The 10,013-nt window shown below is 38.2% G+C and overlaps 1 protein-coding gene across 5 annotated transcripts in view; it reads right to left on the reverse strand.

Moving 5' to 3' along the window:
• Positions 1-68: 68 nt before the first annotated feature.
• LOC122629105 (hillarin) overlaps positions 69-10,013 on the reverse strand; it is a 16,643-nt gene continuing 6,698 nt past the window's right edge. For all 5 annotated transcript variants that reach the window (XM_043812156.1, XM_043812153.1, XM_043812155.1 and 2 more), the window contains exons 3-12: positions 8,195-8,486; positions 3,987-4,103; positions 3,657-3,829; positions 3,079-3,319; positions 2,780-3,006; positions 2,483-2,704; positions 2,264-2,413; positions 1,917-2,106; positions 1,454-1,711; positions 69-1,317 (exon numbers count right to left, since the gene is read on the reverse strand). In XM_043812156.1, the coding sequence (XP_043668091.1) occupies positions 1,006-1,317; positions 1,454-1,711; positions 1,917-2,106; positions 2,264-2,413; positions 2,483-2,704; positions 2,780-3,006; positions 3,079-3,319; positions 3,657-3,829; positions 3,987-4,103; positions 8,195-8,486 (2,182 nt within the window). In that variant the 3' untranslated portion in view covers positions 69-1,005. The remainder of the gene's footprint in view (positions 1,318-1,453; positions 1,712-1,916; positions 2,107-2,263; positions 2,414-2,482; positions 2,705-2,779; positions 3,007-3,078; positions 3,320-3,656; positions 3,830-3,986; positions 4,104-8,194; positions 8,487-10,013) is intronic.

The following is a 10,013-nucleotide window of genomic DNA, read 5'->3' on the forward strand; positions in this document are numbered from 1 at the left end:
CGTGCGTGCGTGCGTGCGTGTGTGTGTGTGTGTGTGTGTGTGTGTGTGTGTGTACACATGCATGTATGTATATATATTCATTTTTTTATAAAACCATTCGATAAAATACTTGATAAAAGCTTATGTTGTATTTTTTATCGCTACTTCAACAAAAAATAATTTTTTATGACCCCAGCCACATTTCCTATAACATACTAATTTCTTCGTATCTACTGAAAACTTAAATTTCTCTTTCTCTCTCTATTTCTCTTTCTCTTTCTTTCTCTCTCGTTCGATTTATCCAAATATACCTATGACCGTACATGCTCTACATTATGATGAAAAATATCTCTGGAGGTAGCTCGTTAACTCGCTTACACCGTGCTTGACGATACGTATGTTTTACCCTTTACTTTGTCTCATCGTTAAAAACGAAAAAAAAAAAAAAACAACCATGAAAAAACTTCTATTTTGATTCGAGTTTCCTTTATCTTCTTGTAACATTGTTTATAACGTAAACGAGTTCTACGTCACTTACTTTACGTAAGAAAAAATTCATAGGAAAGGATCATCATCCGAGTCTTAGCAAAGTCATTATGAAACGCCAATGGTGGAAATAACGTTCATTATGTTAATTGTAGCTGGGGATAGTTTTGCGACATATTCAAAGAGAGAAAGAGAGAGAGAGAAAGAGAGAAACAGTCGCACGTTGTAACGTCGAGGCTACTCGACCGGTTTATCCAAGAACGTAATTGCTATTTTGTTGGAAGACTTTAAATTAAAAGACACGTCAGAGAGAAAGAGAGAAAGAGAGAGAGAGAGAGAGAGACAGAAATTGTTAATGAGCTCGACAACGACGACAAGCTGACGCTTCATTTTCACCAGAGTTCGTCACGTCTACTGCAGAGGATCTCAGTTCTATCCTGTTATAAAAAGGACAACGAGGACCAACGACGACGACGACAACAGGAACGAGTCCACGCGAGTTAGAAAGATAAATAGAAGAATCTTCCCCATTGAAGTCCCTTAATTCCGTTTGCTGGAATTGATGAGATACTTGCAACAATGGGTTAGCAAATGTTTTTCACCGGTGACGTCGTGTTGGGCGGTAGTTGGTCCGGTTGATTCTCTCGTGTAAATATCAAGACCGTATTGGCCTTCCTCTGGGAAACTTATCGAGAAAGTTACAACGTCGTCGTCAGCGATCGAATGCGCGACGTACTTTGACAGTCGTTTCTCTTCGATACCGTTCTTGTGGAGAGTCGCCATGAAGTCGGTCAAAGGTCGTGACATACGAAACTGAATCTCTAGTTCTCGTCCGGCGAATACCAGAGCTTCCTATAGAAAAACGAGACAAAAATAAAAAAATATTCGTAAAAATATTCCATGCGATTTAAGAGTCATTAACGACTCATCCGTCTTATACGAACCTATCGCGAATCACGAAAAATGTTTCAAACGATTTCGAACGAACCTGATGAGTTATCGGTATTAATCCAAACAGTCTGGTAGCCTTGGTAGGACCCCACTCGCCGCTGGCACAATCCGGAAGTGGAACCATCACCGTCTGAAGTTCTTCGCAAGCGATTTTGAATTTGCACACGCTCTTAAACTTCATTGGCTCACCCGTCAAGTACTCCTTCGGCGTGACCGCGTTCGCAAATATGTCCAAGAGGAATGCTCCCGAGCACGGAGCGTGCACTCGAAATGCAACGATGTTACCGACGACCGACTGCAAACATTTTCCCCCTAATCGATACGAGATCTTCGACGTTTTCCGATCGATATACTGTTTGAGTCGATTTTTCGTTCGCTTCTCTTTCTTTTCCTTTTCTTTTTTATCTCTATTTCTTTCTTTTTTTGTTCTTTTTACGACGAACGAAAATCATCGACCTTTTTATTTTATTACTGTTATTTATTGGAAACGTTGTACTTACCTGCATGACGAAACGTTTCAACGAAACCCCATCGTATCCGTCGCCGTCGTTATCGTAAAATTTCAGATTATAGTGAAAAATGAGGGACGATTGCATGTGTGCAGGCATCGCTATTCTTACGGTCGCGGCACCGGTCGAATCCGTGTACATAACGGCATTTGTGTTCGTATCCGGAAAATAAAGGCCATATCTGCAAGCACAGAATTTATAAGGAACGGTACTTTCGCGAGTCGGTTTCTATCGCTATATAGTCGATAGTTGCCGTTAAAATATTGGGGAGTTCTGATCTATAATATTTAGTTTGACATCCAACGACATTTGGAAAAGAGATTTGTTGCAAAATGTACCTGAAGAATAACGATCGTACGAAGGGTAATTCCTCGAAATCTTTCAACGTGATCGGTTGTTTGAGCAATTGCCAATCTTCTTGAAGTGGAAAGAATTCGTATATAAATTCTCTCGGATCCGTGAGAAAGTAATGATCGTCGTACTCGTACCTAAGTTTTATATATACATATATATATTAACTCCGTTAAAAATAAACTCGTACGATCTCGAAAATGTACCTTAGGCTATCGTTCTTTGCTTTTGGTTGGCCAGGACGTGGGACTTCTTTGGCATTTACGAGATGTCGAGCTCCCCAATTGCACTGAACGAATCTCCACGCGCCGGCGACGTAAACGGCGTTCCAACTATTCCTGAACCTATTGTCCTCGAAACAGACGCCCGGCTGATAACCAGCGGACTTGCTGTAACCTTTGATAACGACGCAGTGCAACCCAGCGTAACTAAAAATCGTACGATACGATTGAAAGATAATATAGCTGACGTTGCTAACGATTCGTTTGGATCGTCGATCCTACCTGCAGAGTCGTTTAAATAAAACGTGATAACTCTCGGTGCCGTGTTTGATCCCTCTCAAGAGTCCCATAGGCGTATCTCCTCGCAAATTCTCATCGAATTGCATGGTGTTGAGATTCTTTACAGTGATCCACCGAAATATCGTCCTTGCCTTCTCGATATCCGAGCCACATCTGCTAACCAATTGACGTACAAGGTCGGTAAACGTCTTTTGATCTTCTTGAGCGACCTAGGAGTATACAAAAAATGTATTAAATCCTCACCGATTCCTTCTCTCATAACTCGAGGATCGTATTCTTACCGAGATCGCGATTTGATCCATATCCGCGAATTCCATGGGATCGTTGTAAATGTGATACTTAGCTAAGGCCGGTGGCTGAGGTGGTGGAGCTCGGGAAGGATACGGTGGTGGTGCTTCTTGAGTATAACCGTCACCCTCATCGAGATACAAACTCTCTTGAAGCATGTACTCGCTTCTTGCCTCGTTTATCAGTTCCAACATCTCCGAACTCTGCTTCTCAACCAATGCTGCCGTGGCAGCTCTGTAAATTCGTCAAAAGATCAAATAATATTCATCGATTATTCCAAGTTTTTTTTATCTTTCGAAAGAAATTTCTCTCTTAATCCCTGAAGCGAAGGGCTACGTACGCGAGACTCGGTACAGTTTGCGAAACGATATATATATATATATATATATATATATATATATATTTTTTTTTTTCCTTTCTCATTAAAATAATGTTCCACGGTAATAATAATTTGAATCGTTCAGCTGTGGTTCTTCTAAGTAAACGCTCGACATTAACCGAATATTATGCAAGTAAGACATCGCCATAATGATAAGCCATCTGCCATTTTAATTAGATAATATAAACGTACCGCTCGTGCTCCAACATTTTCCTCGTGAGACTTTCCTTCTTTTTGTCTCTGCGAAGAGTCATGTTTTTCTCCAAGTCCTCTTTCTCCTGTTGAAATTGTTGGGTACGCGCTCTTCCTCCCTTCTCTCGTTCCCACCTCGCCGATAATTGCTCCAGCTCCTTCTCCCACTCGTCCTTTTTTATTTCATTTTGTAAAGTAAACATACGAAGATAGAAAAAAAAAAGAGAAAGAAAGAGGACGAGATAAATCACTAATACCGTATAAATTGACAAATCAAATCAAACAAAAAAAGAAAAGAACAAAGTACTCGAACGTAGCCATCATACGTACTCTAAATTCTTCTCTAATCCGTCGATCTTCTTCTTCTCGATGGTGAGCAAATTTTCTATAAAGATCATCTTCCTCCTTGCGATGCTTCATCTCCAAACGCGTCTGTTCGTCTCGATCCTGATCGACAAATTATATTTTTCACATTAATACATATATACATATTTTTACTTATAGTTACTTATTTACTTATTTATTTATTTATTTATTCATTTATAGAATGACTCGCGTATACTTAAATCTTAACTCGTTGATAACTAACGAATTTATCGAGGAAAGAAAACATCTGTTTCACATCGTGCACGATGTTAATCGTTTCGAGAATTTCCAAGTCCTCGCGAAGTCTCCTCATCGTTGAATCTCGTCTGTTTCAATACGGATTTGATAAAACTTTTCTTATGTTATCACGATAGAAATTTGGAAAAGTTTTCGTTAACGCGATCGGCAGAACACTGTTTCTAACATCAACTTCGAACCGATCGATTCTCTCTATCGAACAGGTTTTCTACAGCAGGTTGCAATTAAAGTTATGGGGTTCGCTATTAAATATATACATACATACGTATACATATATATATATATATACACACAAAACACACACACACACACAGAGAGATACACACATATATATATTCTTTATTTGTTACAATCAACGTTCGCTCGCGTCAGTCTTAACCTCGGTCGTCCACTTTTTGCTGAAACTACTTTCACGGCTCGTTTCTGCTTTCTTCCGTCTCTCCTAGATCTCATTCAAGTTCTACTTTGATAATGAATCTTTTTGATCGTGAAAAAGAAAATAGAAAGGGGAAGAAAATTTTTTATTTCATAGTAAGATAAGTACCCGCTAAGATCAAGGTGCTTGTCTCTTTTTTTTTTCTTCTCGAAATCCTCGAAAATTGAAAAGAACAATCCACTTATATGAAACATTCTTCTTAAATAATCTCCTCGATTTTATAACAGTAATTTCATCGTTGCGTTACGCTAGCAAACGTTGGTATGAACAGAGAGAGGGAAAGAGACAGAGAGAGAGAGAGAGAGAAAGAGAGAGAGAGACGGAAAGATAGAGATACCCACGCAACGATTACATCACACGCATACGCGAACACGCTCGTTCGAGTAACCCCGAATGAGGATAAGGCGAGAACCGAGAATATTGGCTTTCCTACGAAGGCGAGCCCTCCTCAACTTATAAATACCATTTTCTTTCATTAACTTCTTTTTCTTTTTTAAATGAAGCCATAATGCTCCTTAAGTGTTTCAAAAAACGAGATTATTAAAGCATAGATATGAATGAAAAATTTTATTTCTATTTTTTTTCGTTTTCTCTTGTAAAATCAATTAAAAAAAAAGACAGTATAGGTGTGTGTGTGTGTGTGTGTGTTTGTGTGTAAAAAAGATTCTAAATTTAAAAAGAGCTTCTTTCCAATTAGAATTGCTCCAACGGATATCATTTTCTTTCATAATTTTTTCTCCTTTCCTTTTCTTTCTTTTTTTTTCTTTTTTTTTTTTCTTTTTTTTTTTTTTAATGAAGTGTGTATTAAAAAAAAAAAAAGGAAAAAAAACGAGAATACACGAACAAAAGTTTAATTTGTATTTTTCGTTCTCTCTTAATTAATTCAATGAAAAAAAGAAAGTTGCGCACGAAGAAAATCTTTAATTTAAAAAGAAACAATCTTCAAATTAGAATCACAGAAACGAAAACGATTCCCTTTCGCGTGACCGCAAAGAAAGCTTCTCTTTCCTTCCGCTTTCAAGCAGCAGGAAAAGCGAAGATGTTACTTTACTTCGTTGTGTTAACGATTCGAGTAACGAGGGAAACTCATTGTCTTTCTTCCTAACCAAGGAAAAAGAATCTCGGCTTGGGAATCGATCGATTATATCGTGGATATCTTCTGGTTACGGAAAGTGTACTCTAGGATATATCTACTATAACAAGGAGAACTAGTTTTCTCTTATGGTTTTTCTTTTCTTAATGTAATTCATAATGTTTTTACCATTGTGAAAAACACAAATATTAAATTTGCTAACTGCTACTCGCACGACGATCTTATACCTGTTTCTTTGAAAAACGAAAATGAATAATAATATCACTTATTATTATCTATTAATTTTCATAATAATTTCCGCGACATATATATATATATATTTTTTTTTATATACATAAACATATTAGAGCACCATTTTATGAAAAGGCCGAGAATGACAGAGTTATATTAAAATAAAAGAAGGGACGGAGAAAAACCTGAAAAAATGAATAAAGTTCATTCGTTTTCACCCACGCGAGATATCGAAATTCATGCGGGTGTTTCCGGCGTTGGCATTCGCGTGGAAAAAGGGTCTAAGAGAAGAAACGTAACACGCGTATCTCGCGTCATCGAGCCCACGCTGTCTTTCGTTCCTTTTACGCATAGCCATACATAGTCCGGTGTCGACGGCGGACACTACTGTCTCTGGCATTCACCAGATATCACGCAAAATGGCAATCCACCAAATCGTATTTCGCCAAGCAACGCGCGAAAGCGGATTATAAGAGAAAACGTTTCGATAGTAGAGCGACTAGCGGTTTGTTCTTCTCCTCCTCCTCCTCCTCCTCCTCCTCCTCCTCCTCCTCCTCCTCTTCTTCTTATTCCTCCTTCTCCTCCTTGGGATTCTTCAGAAGGACCGATGGGAAAAGCGGCAAACTCATTTTCATGTAAACATCGTATCTGAGCCGTGCGCGTTACACATTCCGCATCAAAACCGATCGGAAACGTCACTGCGAAATTCTTTTCTCTTTTGAAGAGACGCGCCATTTTATTCTTTCTTTTCTTTTTTTTTCTTATTTTTTCTTTTTTGTTTCTTTCTATTTCTTTTTTCCTTTCTTTTTTTTTTTCTTCTCAAAGTTTCTCGCAGAAACGCATGTCGGATTCCACGCTCGTCTCTTGAAACTTCCAGGACCGGTTTACACTCCGAACGATTTATCTCCGTTTTCTGTCCAAGTCAAGACGAGGCCAGAGAGGTGGGCAGGAGGGTGGAGGAGGTGGGAAAGCAAGAAAAAAAAGAATACCAAACTTCGTCTCTTTTTTCTTCCTCTTTTTCTTTCTCTACGAGCAAATACTCGACGTGATTATTTTCTATTTGGTTAGATCAAAAATTTGTAAATATTTCATTTGACGAAGTTAACGTCACTGCAGACGGAGATAGAGAAAGAAAGAGAGAGAGAGAGAGAGAGAGAGAGAGAGATAGAGAGAGATGGTTAATCGCGCAGCTTCTCTTTATAGCCGAGTGACCCAGAGTCAAGGACAAAGCGAATCACAAATCCGGTGACAACCTTTTATTCAGCGATTGCTTTTTATAGAATCGACGGGAATTGTGTCATACCATTCCGTACCTTCTCTTACTATATTTCAAACATCATTTAACGCGAAACGATAAATATCCTATTAAGATAACGAGATTACAAACGATCTTTTAAAATTGACGAATAAATCTTCGTTTAACCGAAGTTAATCGAGTGCCAGAACAAGAATACCGCTAGAGAATCGCAACTAGAAACACTTATGCGTTTGAGTTTAGAGAACCTGTTTAAGATAATATCGAGGATAAGATCGTATCTATTATAAGTCTCTCATATTATACAGGAGATATCTCTTTGAGAGATTACTCTTTTAGAGATTATTCTTTTAGGGATTAGAATGTTCTTTTTTTTTTTTGGTGTAAAAACGAGATATACAAAAGAAAGAGGAGAAAAAACAATTCGAATTTTTTCTTCTTATTCGGGTGAAATAAATTTTCGTTGGTATTAATCCAATTTCTTTCTTTTTTTCTTTTTTTTTTTTGATACCCGGACCATGCACCGTATCGATTAAAAATATCGAGGGGATAAATATAAAATAATCGAATTATTTCACGATCGTTCTTTGAAACACGAAGAGACTCTTGAAGGAAAATAAGGAGGCCGCGTGCAAGAGTGGTTCGAGTTGAACGAAGAGGGACTCGACATAGTAAACTCTCTCGTCCTAATACGGCGATGACCACAGGCTCTCCTCGTCGTGCGAGGAGAACGTAATACATACGTATGTACGTGTATACATATATACATACATATACGTAACGTTACACGTTCAAAGTAAACTACATATTTTATACATATACATATATATATATAAAGTTGTACTACACATACACACATACATACATACATACATATATACATACGTCGAATGACTCACCAGATAATAATCGATGGGCTTCTCGCGAGCCTTGCTATAACCCTTTTGAAGTTCCGTTTGCTTGAGAGCATGCGCAATGTGAAGCGCACTAGCATCGAATCTCCCATACTGATAACTTCCGTCCTGTGCATGATGATTATGATGATGATGTTGTTGATGATGATTATACGGAGAGGATGCACCACCGCTACCACCGCCGTGATAATCTCTCCCTTGAGACGAATTCGTAGCTGGGGGTGAACCGTGTCCGTTCAAGTGCCTACCATAATTAGGCGAGTCTACGTTATCGTAACTGCAACAAAATCACGAAGACGAACTTCTTCAAGATTGAAGGAGATTATATGTCTTACATTTTATTTTTCTTGTCCTCTTTTCATCCCTTCTTTCTTTCTTCCTTCCTTTCTCTCTTTCTCTTCTCTTTTCTTTTATTTTTTTTTAATTTTCACCATGACAAGATTTATCTTTTAAAGGTACGTCGACAAAGAATAGATCATTCTTAAACGTTTTTACTGGTTGCAGGACAATGAGTCCTAAATCGTTGATAATATCATCCTCGACCTTACGGTTGACCATTGTTACCATTTAATTGCGTTCGAATCGTGTTATATGAAAGGAGTCCGAGACAAAAGCGACAAAGAGAGAGAGAGAGAGAGAGAGGGAGAGAGAGGGAGAGAGAGAGAGAGAGAGAGAGAGAAAGAGGGTGAGTACAAGTTATGCGCACCGCCTGTCGTCGTGCAACGTCACGTCTCCACATTGTTAATAGTAATACTATGCTGCTCTTCGAATTGATGGATCTCTTTGAAAAGGAACATGGTATATGGCTGGACATTACCGTTGCCTTGCTCCTCCTCCCTCTCTCTCTCTCTCTCTCTCTCTCTCTCTCTCTCTCTCTCTTCCTCCCTCTTTCTCTCTACTCTTCGTCCTATCCATTTGGAAACGGACGCTTTGATTAAGACCGTCCATCAATGTTAGAAACGTCGAACGATCTTTTACACGATATACTATTAAACTTTAACAAGGGCACAGGTTTAGAATCAATCGAATTCATATAACAGAATTTATATGAATTGGAAAGAAAAAAAAGAAAAAAAAAAAAAAGAGAGAGAGAAGAAAAAAGGGTAAAAGAAAATTATATACAGAGATCGTGTCTCATAGCGTGAAGGAAAAAAATAATAAGTATAGATAACAATCGGATAAAGATGCAGGTTATATTAGATTCAGAGAGAGGAGGGAACGTGTAAGTAAGTACGTGAGTCCACATAACTTCTCTTGCGGAAAATTAGTTTCATTGTGCGAGCAACAGGTAGAAGAGAGTAACGTTTAAATAGGTATATACATACGTACGTACACAGTTATATATCGTAGGAGTTATCGTGCGTTAGCGTAGATACGTCTAGATCAACGTTCTAGCAAAGTTCTGTCCTTCGTTTCTACCGGTTTTTACACGTTTTAATGGGAAAAACAGCACGTTTAACGTTTTCCCTCGCACATCCCCTACAATGAACTGACCTACAATTCTAAATAACTCCGAAGCTGTTCTCTTACACGCTATAACGCTTATATCTATAAATATCATCGGAAACGTTCCTGATATCGCGTGATATTATAGTTCCACCAGTTTTAATAGTCTATAACTGTTAAACCACTAACGTCGAATTTTCTCCTACGTATTGTATGTATTAAAAATCATTCGTAAAACGTTATAAACTCTAGACACGGTCGTGAGAAAAATATACTCCATTTCTTTCTAACTTCTTACGAGGTAACAAGAGCGTTCAGGAGGCCGTTCATTCACTTATCTTCTGTGTAGCTATATGCT

This window comes from Vespula pensylvanica, chromosome 5 (genome assembly GCF_014466175.1).
Source record: "Vespula pensylvanica isolate Volc-1 chromosome 5, ASM1446617v1, whole genome shotgun sequence".
NCBI lineage: Eukaryota > Metazoa > Arthropoda > Insecta > Hymenoptera > Vespidae > Vespula > Vespula pensylvanica.